This window comes from Medicago truncatula, chromosome 6 (genome assembly GCF_003473485.1).
Source record: "Medicago truncatula cultivar Jemalong A17 chromosome 6, MtrunA17r5.0-ANR, whole genome shotgun sequence".
NCBI lineage: Eukaryota > Viridiplantae > Streptophyta > Magnoliopsida > Fabales > Fabaceae > Medicago > Medicago truncatula.
Window position 1 is genome coordinate 7219090 of NC_053047.1, and position 20480 is coordinate 7239569.

The 20480-nt window shown below is 33.6% G+C and overlaps 2 protein-coding genes across 5 annotated transcripts; both read right to left on the reverse strand.

The window, feature by feature from the left end:
- Positions 1 to 6030: 6030 nt before the first annotated feature.
- LOC11417159 (F-box protein At2g17036) lies at positions 6031 to 10358 on the reverse strand. 3 transcript variants are annotated; one of them, XM_039834913.1, is made up of 3 exons: positions 10301 to 10358; positions 6675 to 7802; positions 6031 to 6285 (listed from the first exon to the last, which is right to left on the reverse strand). In XM_039834913.1, exon 2 carries the CDS (start codon positions 7782 to 7784, stop codon positions 6687 to 6689), a length of 1098 nt encoding a protein of 365 aa, XP_039690847.1. In that variant the 5' UTR covers positions 7785 to 7802; positions 10301 to 10358; the 3' UTR covers positions 6031 to 6285; positions 6675 to 6686. The 3 variants fall into 3 exon arrangements, with proteins under 3 accessions (XP_039690847.1, XP_003618744.2, XP_024641427.1); XM_003618696.4 differs by lacking the exon at positions 10301 to 10358 and adding an exon at positions 8601 to 9149; XM_024785659.2 differs by lacking the exon at positions 10301 to 10358 and adding an exon at positions 8514 to 8594.
- Positions 10359 to 11430: 1072 nt separating this feature from the next.
- Positions 11431 to 13982, reverse strand: LOC11417160 (F-box protein SKIP23). Of its 2 annotated transcripts, none has more exons than XM_024786310.2 (3): positions 13798 to 13982; positions 12089 to 13142; positions 11431 to 11784 (listed from the first exon to the last, which is right to left on the reverse strand). In XM_024786310.2, exons 2-3 carry the CDS (start codon positions 13122 to 13124, stop codon positions 11726 to 11728), a joined length of 1095 nt encoding a protein of 364 aa, XP_024642078.1. In that variant the 5' UTR covers positions 13125 to 13142; positions 13798 to 13982; the 3' UTR covers positions 11431 to 11725. The 2 variants fall into 2 exon arrangements, with proteins under 2 accessions (XP_024642078.1, XP_003618745.1); XM_003618697.4 differs by having other exon boundaries at positions 12006 to 13142; positions 13798 to 13979.
- Positions 13983 to 20480: the final 6498 nt, after the last annotated feature.

The window sequence follows — 20480 nt, forward strand, 5'->3', positions numbered from 1 at the left end:
AAAAGAACAAGAAGAATTTTAGTGCAAGTGATGATGCTACAACAAGCAACAATAAGAACAAGATCGTAAGTTCAAAGGGTAATTATCCTCCATGCGAACACTATAACAAAATGGGTCATCCTCCTTTTAGATGTTGGAGGCGACCTAATGCAAAATGCAGCAAGTGTAACCAAATTGGTCATGAAGCTGTAATTTGCAGAACTGAATTTAAGGAGCAAGAAGCAGATGCTCAAGTTGCTGATCAAGAGGAGGAGGATGAGGAGGACCGACTATTTGTTGCTACTTGCTTTTCAGGCAGTGATTCAAGTGACAGTTGGTTAATTGATAGTGGCTGCACTAATCATATGACATATGACAAAGAAATTTTCAAGGAATTAAGGAGTTCAAAGACCTCAAAAGTCAGAATTGGCAATGGACAAAATATTGCTGTAAAGAGAAAAGGCACCATTGCAATTGTAAGTTGTTCGGGTACAAAACTTATCTCTGATGTTCTCTATGTTCCAGAAATTGACCAAAATTTGTTAAGTGTTGGTCAATTGTTAGAGAAAGGTTTCAAGGTACACTTTGAAGACAAACACTGCCTGATAAAAGATGCTTCTGGCCAAGAGATGTTCAAGGTCAAGATGAGGGGAAAGAGCTTCACACTTAATCCATTAGAGGAGAAGCAATCTGCATTTACTGTCAAAGAAAGTGTCACAGAGATGTGGCACAAGAGGCTTGGTCATTATCACCATCAAGGATTACTACTGCTTCAATCAAAGAAATTAGTGAGGGATTTACCTATGTTAGAAGATACTCTTCCTCACTGCCAAACATGTCAATATGGAAAGCAACACAGACAATCATTTTCAAAATCAGCTTGGAGAGCAACACAAAAGCTTCAGTTAATTCATACTGATTTATGTGGACCACATAGAACACCGTCTCTCAACAGTAGCCTTTACTATATTGTCTTCATTGATCATTTTACAAGATTTTGCTGGATTTTTTTTTCTTAAAATTCAAGTCAGAAGTTGCTGGAGTGTTTTTGAAGTTCAAGAAACTGGTGGAAAATGAAAGTGGCTGCAACATTCAAGTTCTAAGGTCTGATAATGGAAGAGAATACACATCTGGAGAATTTAATTCATTTTGCGAAGAAGCAGGTATAAAACACCAACTTACCGCTCCCTACACTCCACAGCAAAATGGAGTTAGTGAAAGAAGAAATAGATACATAATGGAGATGACCAGATGCATGTTGCATGAGAAGAACTTACCAAAAAAGTTCTGGGCTGAAGCGGCAAATACATCAGTTTTTCTTCAAAACAGGCTTCCCACAACTGCAGTAAAGAATCAGACACCATTTGAAGCTTGGTATGGATACAAACCTTCTTTAAACTTTCTTAAAGTATTTGGTTGTTTGTGCTTCACCTATGTTCCTCAAGTTAAGCGTGATAAGCTTGACAAGAAGGCAGTGCAAGGCATCTTCATCGGTTACAGCACAATATCCAAAGCTTACAAAGTTTTTCAACCAGAAACGGGAAATATTGTCATAAGTAGAGACGTGCACTTTGTGGAAAATGAAGAATGGGTCTGGGATACTTTAAAAGTGTCAAATCAAGCTTCAAATCAGATTAAAAATGTTGAGAGGCAGACTAGTGAAGAAGATTGGAAAAATGAGATGGTGGATGACATTCCAATCAGAGGAACTAGATTACTTTCTGATGTTTATGAAAGATGCAACATTGCTGTTTGTGAGCCTGCTGATTTCAATGAAGCAAAACTTGATCGAAAATGGATGGTTGCAATGAAGGAGGAGCTGCACATGATAGAGAAAAATAATACATGGCAACTTGTTGATAGACCTCAAGACAGAAAAATCATTGGTGTGAAGTGGGTGTTTCGAACCAAGCTAAATGCTGATGGCTCCATCAACAAGCATAAGGCGAGGCTGGTGGTTAAAGGCTATGCTCAGATTTTTAGAGTAGACTACTCAGACACGTTTGCACCAGTTGCCAGGCTAGATACTATCAGGTTATTGCTTGCTGTTGCAATACAAATGGGTTGGAAAGTGTACCAATTAGATGTTAAATCAGCATTTCTAAATGGTTTCTTGCAAGAAGAAATCTATGTTGAACAACCCGAAGGATTCATGAAGAAAGGGGAAGAAGACAAGGTTTATCTCCTCAAGAAAGCTCTCTATGGACTGAAGCAAGCTCCAAGAGCCTGGTACAGCAGAGTAGATAATCATCTGTTGAGTTTAGGCTTTGTTAAAAGTCTATCAGAATCCACTCTTTACATTAAGCAATGTGAGGTTGATATTCTTGTTATATCTCTTTATGTTGATGATCTTTTTGTCACTGGAAATAATGCAACCTTGATTGATGAATTCAAGATGGAAATGACAAAAGTATTTGAGATGACAGATCTTGGGCTAATGACTTTTTTTCTCGGAATGGAGATTAAGCAAAGTCAAGATGAAGTTTTCATTTGTCAAAAGAAATATGCAAGGGAAATTCTGAAAAAATTTCGTATGGAAGATTGCAAGTCAGTAAGCACTCCTATGAATCAAAAGGAGAAGTTGAGTAAAGAAGATGAAACTGAAAAAGTAGACGAGACCTACTTTAGAAGTCTGATTGGGTGTCTTATGTATCTTACAGCAACAAGACCAGACATCTTGAATGCTGTGAGTATCTTATCTTGGTTCATGCACTGTGCAAGCGAAATTCATTTGAAGGCTGCTAAGAGGGTGGTTAGATACATCAAAGGCACAATCAACTTTGGCATCAAGTTCAGGAAAAGCAAGGAATATAAGCTGTTTGGGTTCTCTGACAGTGACTGGGCAGGATCCATTGATGATATGAAAAGTACCTCGGGGTACTGTTTTAGCTTTGGATCAGGAGTTTTTTCATGGAGTTCAAAAAAACAAGAAACAGTGGCTCAATCAACTGCTGAAGCGGAATTTGTTGCTGCTACTGCTGCTGTAAATCAAGCTCTATGGTTGAGGAAGATATTGAGTGATCTTCATCTTGAGCATAAAGAAGACACTAAGATCTTTGTTGATAATCAAGCTGCAATAGCTATTTCCCATAATCCGGTTTTTCATGGAAAAACTAAACATTTCAACATCAAGCTGTTTTTTGTGAGGGAGGTACAGAAGGATAATGTTGTAGCACTTGTTTACTGCAAAATTGAAGAGCAGATAGCAGACATTTTTACTAAACCTTTACCAGCTAGCAAGTTTGAAGACCTGAGAACTAAACTTGGTGTCTGCAGTATCTAAAGCAAGGAGGAGTGTTAACTATTGTGTTTAGAACTGCTGCCACGTTTGCTGAGTTCATTTTAATTCTGTTTTGAATATTTTAAATATGTTCTCCTAATTTCTAGTTCAGTTTTATTTCCTCCTTGTTTTCAGCAATCAGTTTAATTCTAGTATTCTATTGTGGCCTAACTTATAGGAACATGATATTAGTGGGCAGTTATTTTCTATTCTGTACTTTTCTATTTGTACGTTTGAATTGAATAAGAAATTTACTCTTCTTCCACTTGTTCTAGCAACCACCTTTAATCTTTTCCTCTGCAACTTTACAAAATCATAACAAGAAGATAATCAAGCTCATCAACATTGTTACATCTAGTTTATTAACAGAGTCAATTCATAACATTTAAATTTTTGTTGTTCTTGTTGTTGTTGTGGCGGTTTGATGAGGAAGAGATTTTGTTTGGAGAGTTAACAGAATGAAGTGTTGTTGATGGTATCAATGTCATTGGGATCAGAGAGGAATGGAAATTTGAGGAGTGGGAACTTGAAGGGATTCGGGACAGAGGAAGAGCGCCATGTTGAACAAACTGATTGAAATCAAATGAGATCGACTTCGTCGTAGAGTCGTTGTGATATCAAATTGAGAAGCTCCGTTGGGAGTTTAGACCAGTCGACCGCCGCCATGGATGCTAGTAGCAGGAGCTATAAGCATAAATTATAGACAATTAGATGTTATAAGCAGAAGCTACAAGCAAAACCTACAAAAGATAATATATTAACCATTGATACAAACACGGATATTGAACACGACACTAACACGTTAATATGGATAATAATTTAAGAAAATGACAAAATTGAATGTAAATCACATGTGCTAGTGACACCACTGATATGTATCGGACACAAACACATACTTTGAACATGACACTGACGCATCAACACAGACAATAATTTCATAAAATAACAAAATTGATTGTAATCACATGTGTCGGTGTCAGACACCGACATGCATCAGACATTGCACACGCCTTCGATTAGAAGTGTCAATAAAAATTGAAGAAAACCCAATAATCAAAGTAAATAAAATGCACTTACCCATAATTAAGTGTTCTGAAATGGTGGAAGGAAGAAACGTTGCAACAAAGAGAATTTTTCAGATTTATGTCAAATCTAAACGAATGGATCGATTAGAAATGTATCCCTGTTTATAGGAAGAAAATGATGGACATTAACAAAAAATAAAAAAAATATGTGTGACTAAATTCATTCAATGTTTCCTTAAAAAAAAAAAAAAAAATCGTTCAATGTTACGTTTTATGTTACAAGACAAATTAGTACTATTTATAAAAGAGATAATTAGAAAAATAGGTTCTGTTGTACCAAAAAAAAAAAAAAAAAGGTTCTCTTGGGAAAAAAATATAATTAGCTCTATTAAGATCCAGATAATATGATTTAAGTGGACTAAGTGTAAATTATTCAAGGTAACAGTGGAGGAATTTTGTGAACAATGCACAATGAGAGTAGAACACGAGGATGAAGATGAAGACATAGACGTAAGTGACTACCGAAAGAAGAGATGGTTGTGTTTTTCTTTTACGATGCTCTTGCATTTATTAATTAAATCACATCCGTTTATTTAATCTAATGGACATTATCTCTCACTGTAACACACTCCTCTCGCTTGATATCATCATGAGCTGTATATTTCAATGAAACAGTGTGAATACAAACAAAGGAGAAAATAATTTGTGAAAAAGTAGAAGTGCAGATACTTGTTTACAAAGAACATACAAGTTAGAAAAACCCATACACAGTCAATGTAGTAACATTTCAATTTTTCTTGTTCTATAAGTAATAGTTGAAAAGTTTATTCTGGTCTAACAACTAAATTAAGCACAATAAAGCTACATCACAATCATATTAGACTTGCGAATGTATTGAGCTTTTGATTCAGCTGTATCAACACAAAGGAGCCACCCGCGTAAGAAACCTGCAACTTTCTTTGTTGTTTATATGTGAAAATTGCATATGTTATTTTAGCTCATAATACACTTAATTGTTGTTATGAAGAGACAAGTGTGAAGTGCATAAACTTTCCACATTCCAGAAATATCAAGTTCTAAAAGGAACAGCCATGCAAGTATCAACACGGTATTCTTAGCAGCAGTACGTACTATAAGGTTTGGTAAAAATGAAGCAGGACAGGACATCCAAGTTCATAATGGCCTTTTAAAAGAACTCTAGTATTACGGAGACAGCCTTTAGTCCATAACCATTGAGCAAGTTGCACAGTTTTAAGTCATTTTCATACTAAGAGTGTAATGGAGAAAGAATCAAAGAACTCTCTTTTCAGGTATCAGAAAATTTGTGATAGAAACAAAAATTCATTTATAACAATCTCCGCACTGTAATCTCAAAACAGAGAATGAGTTCTTTTGCAACGCAACATATTAGGAAATAACACATAAACTAAGGAAAGAGATGGTCTACTGTAGCAAGGCAACTCCTATCCAAGTAATTCGAGAGTTTGGTCTCTCGTAATCAATCAATAACCAAACCTAAAATAAACTCCTACTGATTTTTCATTCAGTTTTCATATCTTTTCAAAATCTGTCTGATAACATAACCGCCTGCCTAAAATACAATAACTGTGGGTTGTTGCCTAATAACATAATAATTGCAGACTAATATAATATAATAACAATAATAATAAGAGGTTTAGCAGTTTGTTATCTCTAAACAATTAAATATAATATATTGAATCGAAACTTTTAAATCACAAGCCAAGATCAAACTTAAGTAAACTCGTCTGAGATATAAGTGTAATTGATCAATGCAGTTTAAACTTCACAGCACCATAACAATGCAAGTGGTCCACATAAAAAAAAAAAAAAAAAATAAGAAACCATGAATGATCACAGGTTGCTTACAAAAGACTTGAAGAATCCACCAAAACACTTCTCTGGCAACCCAAGTTTCACCTCATTTTCAAGAGATATACTCGCATGAATATGTAATTAAGAGCTTGGTGCTGAACGTGTAGTCTGCAAAAGTAACAATAAAAGAAGATAATCAATCCCATCAACATTGTCACATGTAGTCTGCATATATTCATATATACATCTTATCATATAATTTCCCCCCACAAAACCAAATTCACCGATTACATTTAGATTTCTGACAAAACTAGCATCATATTAAAAATATTATAGAAAAATGAAGAGTTTGTGACAAATTAGAAGTGCAGATACTTGTTTTTAATGAACATATTAGTTAGGAAAACCCTTACATAGTCAATGTAATAACTTTTCAATTTTTCTTTTTTTTGAGCAAAAGTTAGTTGAAAAGTTTATTCCAGTCTAAAAACTAAATTAATCACAATAAAGCTTGTATCACAATCACATTAGAAACTTTTCGCTGGAAGATAACATACTTGATAACGAAATCAGATCCACTTTGGAGGTGGCCAGAACAAGTTGGAATATTCAGGATAATCAGATAGAGGCGAATGCCGACCTTGATCCAAGTCCAAAATACAACTTTCAGATTTAGATGAACAGATGATACTATAACTAAAGATGACACAATTCCCTTTGGCAACGCACAAATCCGAAGCAGAAACAGAGAACGAACATACTTCTCCCAAGAACAAAACCCTATCCCCTAAACTAGTCAACTTCACCCACTTCTTCTCCTTCTCATTAAGTTTAAACAAATCAATCCATACAGAATCGTTAAGATCAGGGTCATAAACATCCGCTAACAACAAATCTCCCTTGCTTTCCGCTAAGAATTTCTTGTTTCCACGACCAACCAAAGGTTCAGCCACTAAATGGACACTCGAGTCTGGTCCAACCATAACTGTCTTACCAATTTTGTCAACCACATAAGGCCACCCTTTAAAAAGGCATATGTCTCCGAATCCCGTTGACATGTCGAGGATCACCTTCCATTTCCCATCACCACATTTCAAAAGTAACGGCTGTGGGGGAAAGGCTGGTGCAACGGCAACGAGAGGTTTTTTTCCATGGCACGTGACAGCAACGACCTTTATAGGGAACCTGTACTTACCATTGTCGGTTTTGATGTCGTGGTCCTTAATGAAATTGTTGCTTCCCAAATGGAGGACAGATAATTTGTTGAAATCGAGCACAAGACGGATACGAGGAAGAGGGTAGTGATGGAAGAGTGGGTGGAATAATTGGGTTTGGCCACGCGTGTTTTGGCAAACTCTTATCAACCAAGGGCGAAGTAGAGTTTGTTGTTGTTGTTGTTGTGGTGGTTTGATGAGGAAGAAATTATGTTTGGAGAGGTAACCGAATGGAAGGTCAATGTTGATGAGGGTCTCAATCTGATGAGAGAAGAATGGGGTTTGGAGGAGTGGGAACTTGAAGGGTAAAATGTGATGATGATTTGGGACGGAGGAAGCGCGCCATGTTGAACAAATTGATTGAAATCGAATGAGATCAACTTCATTATCGATTCGTTGTGATATCAGATTGAGAAGCTCCGTTGGAAGTTTAGACCAGTCGACCACCACCATGGATACAAGAAGCAAAACCTATAAACAATTAGAAGCTATATTTAAGCAAAACCAATAAGCAAAAGCCATATGCAAAAGCTATAAGAAGAAATCGAAGCATCACTATAAGCAAAACCTACATGCATAAGCTATAAACAACTAGGAGCTGTAAGCAAAAGCTATGAGCAGAATCTATAAGCAAAAACAGAAGCGATAAACAATTAGAAGCTATAAGCAGAAGCCGTGAGCAATAGAAGCTATACACAAAAACAGAAGTTATAACTTATTATATTAGGCTGCATGCCCTGATTATAAAAAGGATAAATTGTTTGGTTTCCATGGATGCGAGTAGCATAATCTATAAGCAGAAGCAGCTATAAACAATTAGAAGCTATATATAAGCAAAACCAATAAGCAGAAACTATAAGCAAAAACAGAAGCAGAAGCTATAAGTAAAACCTACAAACAGAAGCAGACACTATAAACAATTAGACACTACAAGAAGCTATATCAAAAACAGAACTAGAAGCAGATGCTATAAGCAAAACCTATTGCAGAAGCTATAAGCAAAAACAGAACTATAAGCAGAAGCTGTAAGCAAAAGCAGCCGTTATAGGCAAAAAAAAAGAAGAAGCTATAAGCAAAAAAAAAAAGGCTATAAGAAAAACCTATAAGTAGAAGCAGAAGTCATAAGCAATTAGAAAGCTAAAAGAAAAACAGAAGCTATGAGCAAAACCTATAACCAGAAACCTTAAGCAAAAGCTATCAGCTAAAGCTACAAACAGAAGCTATAAGCAAAACCAGAAGCCATAAACAATTAGAAGCTATAATCAAAACCTATAAGCAATTAGAACCCATTTCCACCCATAGTCACAACGAATTTTATAAGTGACGCGACATCCATGTGCGGTGGGACTTAACGAAAGACTTGAGTCGGATACAAAGGAATTAACGTTATTGTAATCTGAAGGTTCAAACGAGCCGGTAGTGGTGTAAGAATCAAATTATTTAATAATTCTAAGAATTCAATCTAAACAAATTAACTGCATTTTATTTTTCCCATGTTCGCTCGGATATGGATTTTACGTCATTTAAAACCGATTACCAAGATAATTTTTCAATTTTTTTTTAATTTTACACTGAATTAGTAGTGCTATTTTAAATCGACTACTTTTATTTAGATCGGGTTAATTAGTAAATAATATCGGCTTACCGTTCAAATCAATAATAGGGAAAATGGTGAGAGATAAGAGATTAGAAGTTTACAAGTTGGGAGGACTCGAAAGGAGTTAAGAGAGGTTGTTACCAATGACAAAGGTTGTGGACTTGTTTTGCGTTCGAAAACTTTCTATTCAACCAAACAAAAGAAAAGTGTAAGAACACACTTCTTTCATCTCTATTTGATCTATCCTTTTCTTATAGCAAATGGTACATCAAATCTATTATATTTCTCAAATATTTCACTCTTCTTGTACTCTCTCACCTTTTTCTTTCTTCACGTTTTCTTTTTTGAACCAAACACACATTTAAGGAGAAAGGAAGGAAATTAGAAGAGGGACTTATTTTGCCCAAATTAGTGAAGACAAATTTGGGTAGCTTAGTAAATAACTTTGAATTTTAAAAAAAAAAAACATTGTAGAGACTAATTTGGTCGAAAAACATATTTGCGTTGGTAATTTTTTGTAAGATGACATCAGTAAATGACACGTCATCATTTTAATTCGACACGCTAGCAACCAACAAGTCAAATATGAATCAAAATTAATAGAGGCTAATATATAACCTGTATGAAAATGTCAAAGATTAATTTATATATATTTTAGCTGCTGAAACAATTTTACTATGTGATATGTACTTGCTATTGCTCAAAATACATTCGGGTTTGTAAAAGACATTCGGTCCATAATACCAAAGACCTCGTCAATGCACAACAACAAAACCTCCAAATAGTTACACATTAAGGACAAACTATCAAAACCTAATCTATGTAAACAAGAAACAAAAAGGACGGAACTGGTCATAGATAAGTTATTCAAAACTGCATTCCAATAAAGCAATCAAATACATAGAACATGGAGCAGTATATCCAAGACCCCAAGTTTGTAATGGCCTTCTCAAAATAGGGAATTGTTAAGGAGATAGCCTATAGTTCATAACCATTGAGTAAGCCACACAGTTTAAGTCATTTGATACAAAGATTGTAATGGAGAATGAATCAAAGAAAAACTTTTTTGGGACATTTGTCTGAGTATCCCAACACTTGTACTACAAATATCACACTGGTGCCGGACACAGATCGAAGGAGTGTTGATCAAGTGTCATACGAGTGTTGGACACAGATACATGTCGGACACCGCGACACGCCTAATTCTTGAGGATATACGCAGGAGCTATAAACAATTAGAGACTATATGAAGAAGCTCTAAACAGATGTTATTACCTATTAGAATTTATAAAACTACAAGCAAAAACCTAATAGAATTTAAGCAGAAGCTAAAAGTTATAAGAAAAAAATGTGAAGCCATAAGCGAAAATACCTAATATGATGAACGCAGAGAAGAAATTTCGCAGCGGAGAGGAATCAATGATTCAAAATGATTTCTATTTCAAGTTTTAAGATACTTGTGTATATATATTTTTTTGTCTGTTTAACTATTTTATTTAAGCTTGAAATTAAATATAATTTTTTTTTGACAGAAAAATTAAATATAATTTTAGAGCTATGTTATGTGTACAACTAAAATTTGACAACCAATGCAACAACTTATAAGTTTGTGAGGAGCACAGAAATCAAATTCAAACAAAATATATTTAAAAATAGTAAATGAATTGTTGGTTGTTCACATATCATTCCTCATAATTTTATCATCCAAATTTAGCCTTTATAAAAATTTTGCTCTACACTTTTTTTATTTTTTTTTTAAAGAAACTGCTCTACACTATTATTTCATGTTTTTAAGATTTGATCTTTTTTTTTTAGGTTTTAGGATCTAGATCCTTGATAATGTTCATTTATGAAATTGCCTTTATTCGTTTATAAAATGTCAAATTTGGATCCGCACGATTAGGATTGAAAATAGATTAAACCAAGTTAGACTTTACAAGGTCTGAGACTGACACTGATAAAATAAAAATCAATACTTGACCTTTACTTTTTTGAATAAGGTACGTAGGACCATTATTTTTAACGTTATTGTATTCTCAATATTCAAACGAACCACTAGAGGTCTAAGAATTCAATCTAAACTTATTAATTGCCTTTGGTTTTTTGCATATTCAAATATAGATTTTAAGTCGTTTGAAATCGATCACGTGAAATAATTTATCAATTGTTTTATTTCATACAATATTATTAGTGTCATTAACCCAACTACTTTTAATTACTTCGGATTTTATTTTAGTTCTTTTGAAGAGGCTAAAAGCATAGTATTATTAATAATGAAAAGTAACAATCAAACACAAGAAGCGCCTAAAAAAGAACCAAAACGAAGTTACAAGATACACAAATCAACTTCAAAGCAAAAACTATCTAGAACACAAATTAACCTCATTTCACTCAACACAAGAAATCAACGTATTCATTCCATATTTCAGATATGTAATATCAAGCACAGAACTCTTGAAGACAATAGATAGAGAAAATGGGATTTCAAACACTAGGAGAGGGTTATTTATATCCAAAAAAAAATACTTATACCAATTAATTAAAAACAGAAGGTTTTGTAAACAGAAGCAGGACATCCAAGTTTATAATGGCCTTTTAAGTAGATAGCCTATATTCCACAACCGTTGAGGAAGTCACACAGTTTTTAAGTCATTTGATACAAAGATTTTCATAATAATGCAAGTGGTCTACTTCAAAGAAAACATAACAAGCCATGAATAATCACAACTTGCTTACAAGAGAAGACTTGAAGAATCCACCAAAACGCTTATCCTGCAACCCAAGTTTCGCCTCATTTTCAAGACATCGTTTCACATGAATATGCAATTAGGAGTTTGGTGCTGCTGAACATGTAATCTGCAAAAGTAACAATAAAAGAAGATAATCAAGCCCAGCAACATTGTCATATCTAGTTTAGAAACTTCATAATAATAACAATAACTTGCCATGGTCATGTACTGCATCATTTTTCTATATAGTCGAAAAGTTTATTTCCAGTCTAACAACTAAATTAAGCATAGTAAAGCTATATCACTATCACATTAGAAACCTTTCAATGCAAGATAACAATAACATACTTGGTAACGAACTTAGATCCACTTTGGAGGTGGCCAAAACAAGTTGGAATATTCAGGAGAATCGCACAAAAGCGGAAGCCAACCTTGATCCAAGTCCAAAACATAGCTCGCCTGTGACCCAAGTCGACTAAGTCTTCTAAAGATATCAGCACTAATGATCACACAATTCCCTTTGGCAACATACAAATCTGAAAAAGAAGCAGAAAACGAACATTTTATCCCCAAGAACAAAACTTTATCCCCTAAACTCGTTAACTTCACCCACTTCTTCTCCTTCTCATTAAGCTTAAACAAATCAACACTTATTACAGGAAACGCATGAACGCATGCTAACAACAAATCCCCATCGCTCTCCACTAATAATTTCTTGTTCTCACCACCATCCAAAGGTTCAGCCACTAAATGGACATTTGAGTCTGATCCAACCATAATTGTCTTGCCAATTTTGTCAACCGCATAAGCACGCCCTTTAAAAAGGCATATGTCTCCGAATTCCATCGACATGTCAGGGATCACCTTCCATTTTTCATTGCCGCATTTCGACAGTAACGGCTCTGGGTGAGAGGATATTGTGGCAACAATGAGAGGGTTTTTTCCATGGCACGTGACAGCAATGACCTTTTCAGGGAACATGTAGTCACTATTGAAGGGTTGATGTTGGGAATAGGTGTCGAAGTCCCTAGTGAAAGTGTTGCTTCCCAAATGGAGGAGAGATAATTTTCTGAAATCGAGAATGAGATTGATACGAGGAAGAGGGGAATCACAGAAAAGTGGGTGGAAAAATCGAGTTTTGCCACGCGTGTTTTGGCTAACTCTTATCAACCAAGGGCGAAGTAGGGTTTGTTGTTCTTGTTGTTGCTGTGGTGGTTTGATGAGGAAGATATTTTGTTTGGAGAGGTGACAGAATGGAGGGTTTTTGTCGTTTTGCTCAGAGATGAATGGTAATTTGAAGACTGGGAACTTGTAGGGTAAAATGTAATGATGATTTGGGACGGAGGAAGAGCGCCATGTTGAACAAACTGATCGGAAGCGAATGAGATCGAGTTCATCATCGTCGATTCGTTGTGATATCAGATTGAGAAGGTCTGTTGGGAGTTTAGACCAGTCGACCGTCTCCATGGATGCAAGAATTAAAACCTATTAACAATTAGAAGCTATACATAAGCAAAACCAATAAGCAGAAGCCATAATCAAAACCAATAAGCAGAAGCCATAAGCAAAGGCTATAAGCAGAAACCGAAGCATAAGTTGTAACCAAAACCTACAAGCATAAGCTATAAACAGTAGGAGTTGTAAGCAAAAGCTATAAGCAGAATCTATAGGCAAAAACAGAAGCGATAAAGAATTAGAAGCTATAAACAGTTAGAAGACATAAGCAAAAGCTATAAGCAGAAGCCATAAGCAATTAGAAGCTATACACAAAAACAGAAGCTATAAACAAGTAGGAGCTGTAATCAAAAGCTATGAGCAGAAGTGATAAACAATTAGAAGCCATAAACAGTTAGAAGCAAAAGCTATAAGCCGAAGCTATAAGCAATGAGAAGCTATAAACAGTTAGAAGCCATAAGTAGAAGCTGTAAGCAAAAACAGAAGCGATAAACAATTAGAAGCTGTAAGCATAAGCTATAAACGTGTAGGAGTTGTATGCAAAAGCTCTAAGCTGAAGCGATACGATAAGCAATTAGAAGGTATAAACAGTTAGAAGCCATAAGCAGAAGCTGTAAGCAAAAGCTATAAGCCGAAGCGATAAGCAAATGCAAGACGATAATGTGATGAAGAATGACGAAGTTACCTAACACGATGAAATGACGAAGGAGTGAACGAAGCTCGCCGGAGCTTAGACGCGCGCGGTGGTCGCCGTCGCCGTCGCCGGAGAGTATAAGAAATTGATTTGGGGGATTAGGGTTCAATCATTCACTGACTTTGACTTCACTCGTTCATCTGTGTCTTAACGAAAATCAAATCATTTCTATTTTGAAATCTAAGAGTCGTGATTTTATATGACAAATTATTTCAATTGTGTTTTATAATAATAATACGTTTAAATACTTTCCTCAAAAAATAATACGCTTTAAATATGTCAAAAATTAATGTAACTAAATTGCTTAAGTTAATGAAAATGTTTTTTAAAAAAAATTATGAAAATGTTTTTTCTTCTCCTGGAGGATGAAAATATTGAACATATGGTGTGAAATCTAATATACTTTCTCCGTTTCAAAATACATGTCGCAGTCGATTACTATATACATGTTAATACACAACTTTGATCATTAATATCTTTAATGGTATATAATGAAAAATATAAAAAAAAAAATTATACTTTGAAAATATTCATTTGAGTCAAATCAACCAACATCTTATATGGTAACATTTGTATTTATATAATAATTAAAAAAAAATATGGTCAAAGTAAGTTATGTGAACAGTGCACAATGTAAAAATTGCCATATGTATTTTGAAATTGAGGGAGTAATAAGAATGTTTATAAACCCTAGTTTCTCTGCTCGTTTTTTCTCTTTTCTCTTTCTCTCTTGTGAGCCGTCACCAAAACCATAATTTTTTCTCCTTCATCCACCAAAGAGGGGTGATTTAGGGTCAACTTTTGACTCAAAATCACCCCTCAGCTCATTTTTCTCTTTCCCTTTTATTGAAATAAGTGATTTTCATATCTATTTGTTTTTTGTTTTGTGATTTTGTCATCTTCGTGCGACGTTGGTTTCGTCATCGTCTTTGTGAGACGTTGTTTGTTTTTCTTGTTTCTCTCAGGTATTTGATCGGTTCAGATTGTCAGATCAACTTCGATCCAGTGCAGATGCAATCAATGACTTTGACATCATCCACGTTGCAGATCCGGAGATATGATTATTCCGAAGATTTAAATATAGTCATATGTGTAGGCATTTGTACTTTGTCGTTTTATGCTATTAACATGGATGTTGTGAACTTTTTCAATACATTTTTTCTATTTTAATTCACTTAACCAATGCTCTAAAAGTACTCTTTAGCATTTCTCTTATTTATATTTAGTTAAGTAGTTCAATTTAGTATACCTAAAAATATTTTGTTAAGGTCTGAAGTCTCGCATTTTCAGCTAAATAGACTTTTTAGTTAAATTATTCCGATACGATTTTTCAATATCTCAAATTCTTCCTTGAATTTTCAAAAATCAGCCAAATTCGTCCCTGAATTTTACAGACGTCCATCAAAATGGTCCCTCCGTCCAAAAGCTCCGTTCGTGGTGATGATGTGTCCTCTTGCATGTTGTGTTGTCATGTACACGTGTCAACAAGGCATCCACGTGTACAAGGACTAATTTGATGGAAATGGTAAAAATTGCAGTTTGAACTTTTCAGTGTCATTTTTTCCGTGTTTCCAATTATACCCCTCTATGATAAGGATCGATTTGATACTTATTGTCATAATTTAAGGACTAATTTGATGGATATTGTTATAATTTAAGGGCTGATATGATTGATTTTATTTGCAGGGAATGGATACAAGGAGAAATGGCATGAGAGAACCAGTGATTTTAAATGACAGGCATAAACAAACACCATTGAGGGGTCCTGCTCCACAAAATCCAACTGGTCCTCGAGTTATTAGAGTTTCAAACCCAAATTGCGAGTCATCCGCTTCTACTCAACCCCAATACATGAAGTTTATCCCAATTCCAGGATTTCCAAAGCAGTGATGCTTGCTTAAATTATGTTTTTGGACTAGTTTAATTAATGCTTTTTGGACTTGTTTAATTTATGTTTTTTTGGATATATAATGACTTAAGAACATCAAATGACTTGATGGCTATGTAATGTTATTTTTTTGGCTATGTAATGACTTATGAACATCAAATATATGACTTATGATGGTATGCAAATGTCTGTCTTTTTACAATCAAAGTGTTTGTCTTTTACTTTTTACTTTGTTCAGCAAATGTATGCACCAAGGATCACAGTGATATATGTTGTGAAAATTCAATGACTTATTTGATGGTATTTTCACTAATTTGGGGATCGATATGATGGATAGACATACAATAGAAGGACCAATTTGATTGAATTTTTTTGACAAAAGGGTTAAATTCATCCATTGACAACCTCTTTTCATTACAACATTACACAGACTTGGCACAATACAATAACATTTTAAACAACTCAATCAAACAAAAATTTACAATTTTCACCATCATCCTATACAATCAAAAGACAAAATCAATACTATTTTAACAAACCATTCACACATCGCATAACCATTGTTAAACAAACCTATGGCAAAGAGCAGACATAGAAAGGCCTTCCTGGGCTATTGACAGTGTTGGCTTTTCTTACAACACAAATTATAGGACACCAACATTGAAGCTCTCTCACATCATCATTTTACATAGAGCTTGAAGAGGAGAAATAGCCGTTGGGAATTTTGCAATTTTCTGAAAATCAATCAATTTGTTCCTTGGCAATTTTCTGTAAATCAATCAATTTGGTCCCTGCTTGCGTGACATCTGACGTGGTAAGCCTTGTAAGAGGTTAACAGTACACGTCACCTCCGTTAACAGACCAACTTAATGGAGGGACTAATTTAGTGGATATTTTATAAATTCGAGTACTAAATAGATATTTCGCAAAATTCAGAGACGAATTTGACTGATTTTTTAAAATTCAAATTCGAATTTAAGGTATTAGTCATTTTTCTTTGGTACAAACTCAATCACTCATTCCTAATTCGTATGCAACTTAAAAAAATTTAAAATCATATTGCCCCATAAGAGATGAATCTCTGATCTTATCAACATTTCTTGCACTACTAAAAAAATTGGCATTTTCGTACCAAAATTTCGAACAGAATAAATTTCATCCCAAATTTCATTAGGTTTTTGGACAAAATATGGACATATTTCAGACGAATTAAAATTTGAAGATATTTCATCCGAAATTCATCTCTATTTTGTTCATACTTTATGTCCGTTGGAAATTTGTCCCAAAAGTTGCGACGGATTTCACACAAAATACATAATGTTGCTTGTTATTTTATGTTTTATAGAGTTCCATTTAAATCCATGCGAATTATTGAGATGGATTTTAGGGGGTGTGTTTGATTAGGATTCTAAGAGATTTTAAAAGACTTTTTTATCATGAAAAAGTCTTGTGATATTCAATCAAGACTCTTTGCAACTTAAAAAAAGTCTTGTGGTATACGATCAAGATTCTTTGTCATTTAAAAAAAGTCTTGTGGTATACAATCAAGACTCTTCATCACTTAAAAAAAGTCGTGTGATATTCAAAATCATTCAAATTTCGAAGGATTGTTTAATAAATTGGATTTTGATGGATTTTGTAGGATTTTCTAGTAAAATTTTAGCATGAAAAAGTTTTTCATAAAATCATGAGATTTCTTAGAATTGTTTTTCCTGTTAAGATACTATCTCTCTCTCCTCCCTTATCTCTCTCTCCTCCCTTCTCTCTCACTCTCTCTTTTCCCTCATATCTCTCTCTCTCTCTCACTCTTTCTCTCGCTCTCACTCTCTCTCTATCTCTCATGAAAAAAAGTAAAAAAAAAAAAGTTTGTATTGAGAATAGTGTAAAAGAGAGTGTGTTTGATCATTTTTTTCAATGAGTCTTTAAAATTCATAAAATCTTTTGAAATCCACAAAATCATTTCAAATCCTTTAAAATCTTATGAGTTAAATCCATTGAAATCCAAATTGTAAATCTCAATTGTCTTTCAAAATCATCAAAGTCATTAAAATCATGCAAAGTCTTTTAAAATTCTTAAGACTTTTTTAAACAAAAATTGTCCTTTAAAATCCTAATTCAATACACTCCCTTAAATTAAATGTATAATCTAGTGCAGTTTTTTCTACTTATGTCCCATTTGGGATTGATTATTGTTTTTTTATATTTCATTGCATTCTCAAATATATTTTGATCGTATACGACATAAAACATCGATGTTGTTTTTGTCTTCAAAGTTTGATAAATTATGGGGTAACTTTCAACTTGACATTGATATAAAGCATCGACATAATTTTAAAACAAATCACTTGGACCAAACTATTATTTATTTAAATCTAGATGGTATATAAAAAATGAAACAGAATGCAAATGGATTAAGAAGAATGTTTTTATATTTAAATCTGCAGAATTATACAATCAAAGTAACATCTAGTTTAGAAACTTCATAATAATGACAATAACTTGCTATGGTCATGTACTGCATACATTTTCATATATACATCTTAATAGCATTTCAATTTTTCTATAAGTGCTAGTCGAAAAGTTTATTTCCAGTCGAAGAGCGCCATGTTGAACAAGTTGATCGGAAGCGAATGAAATCGATTTCATCGTCAATTCGTTGTGATATCAGATTGAGAAGCTCCGTTGGGAGTTTAGACCAGTCTACCGCAGCCATAGATGCTTATAGCAGAAGCTACAAGCAAAACCTATAAAGAATTAGAAGCTATAAGCATAACATTTAAGAAGACACAAAAACAGAAGCAACAAGCAAAACATACGAACAGGAGCTATAAGCAGAAGCCGAAACTATAAATAAGAGCTATAAGCAGAACATATAAAGAGAAGGTATAAACAGATGCTATAAGCAGAAGCAATAAGTAAAACCTGTAACAGAAGCAAAAACTATAGACAATTTGGAAGCTATAAGCAGAAGCATATATATATATTGAAGAAATGAGTCGTGTAAAATTAAAGAATTGTACAGTTTCTACAGTAAGTTTCTTCCCTTTCTCTCAATATCGAAGTTGGAATACACTTAGGGTTTACTTAATGAGAAAGGAAGGTTGGGTTTACTTACATGTTGAAATATGTGTTATTATTGCTAAATCACATTTTATATATAAATAGATTCAATTTTACTTTTTATATTAGGTGATACTAACTTATACTCTAACGGCACATGTTAAGGGTGTGTTTGTTTCAAGTTATAATTGTTGATTCCCGGGAATAAAATGATAGGAATGTATATGCCTATGTTTGTTACAAGTTTACTAAATTTTATTCCTGGGTATAAAATGATAAAATGTTCCTGGGAATAGAAAAAATTTCCCAAGGAAAATGGTGGGAATAAAGTTCCCATGGAGATGGGAATAAATTCATAAATAGTTTACCTATTATAATCCCTATTTTTATGGTTCCTAGGAATATTATAAAGCTAACCAAACATATTTTTCATAAATTCCTTGGAATAAAATTCCCATATTTATATTCCAAGGAATGTTATTCCTAAGAATAAATTTGGTAAACTTGAAACAAACACACCCTAAGAATTTCATAAATGATAAATATTTATTATTACAAAACATTAATTTTCAATCTCTAAAAAAATAAATTGGCGCAATATCTTTAACAAACTTTCACTTTAGATTCCTTAACATGTGCCCTTAATAAGGGTATATTTTAAGAAAAATAATAAAGGGTTAATATGTCTTTACCCCCGATAATATAGGTCATTTCAGGTTTTTCCTCTGTAAAATTTTTATTTTGATTCACCTCCCTGTAAAATATTTTTGTTTTGATTTATCCCCAAATAGGACAAACAAAAACCTATTTTATTTTATTTTTCAAGAAATTTTCGTTTTCGTTTGGCCTATTTGGATGGTAAATCAAAATAAAAATTTTACAGGAGGGAAAACCGAAAATGACCTATATTACAGAGGATAAAGACCTAATAATCTAATAAATATATCTAGTAATTTGTAATGAACATTATATTTTTGGACAACCGTCTTTTATAAGTAGATTTATAATATCAGCGAGGGAGGGCGTACTTTTTTTTATGGGTTTTACTTAATGAGAAAGGTTGGATCTATAAAAAAACAAGTTAGAATATATAATTTTACTTAATAACAAAGGTTAGAACATAGGGAGAGCTTTTACGGTGCAGTCAAGAAACTGACTTTTTTGAAAAAGTTAATTTTGATTTTAATGTTTGATTCATCTTTAAATTGTTGATTAATGATTAATGATCAATAGTATATTCATTTAGTAATGTTTGCAACATCTTGGACTTACAGTTACTATTTTATCGTTGGAATCTTTTGAAGAATCTAATACTCAGTCATAGATGAATAGATACAAATTATAGCATATAATTAGTAGTAAAGAAAGGATAAGAAATTGTGTACCTTATATAATTGGTTGGTGATTGGCTATTAAGATCCTGTTAGAGAAGCCATTAGAGAAAGAGGTTAAGGTTGAGAGAGTCTTCTCTCCCTTAGTGATGCTGTTAGAATGAGAGTGTCTTCAAGCAGTTATCTGACTGATGGGATAGTAAGTATATATAAGCACCAGTAGGAAAAGGGACATCTCAACAGGCTTAATTTGAGAAACGGTTCAACTCATCACGGTCCGTTTCTGATTACAACCCATTAATAAATATTCTTTTATTTAGTGCAATATTATAATTAGAATTAATAGTTGATATAATAATATATTATTTTAATTATTGACTAAGGTTAATCCATAA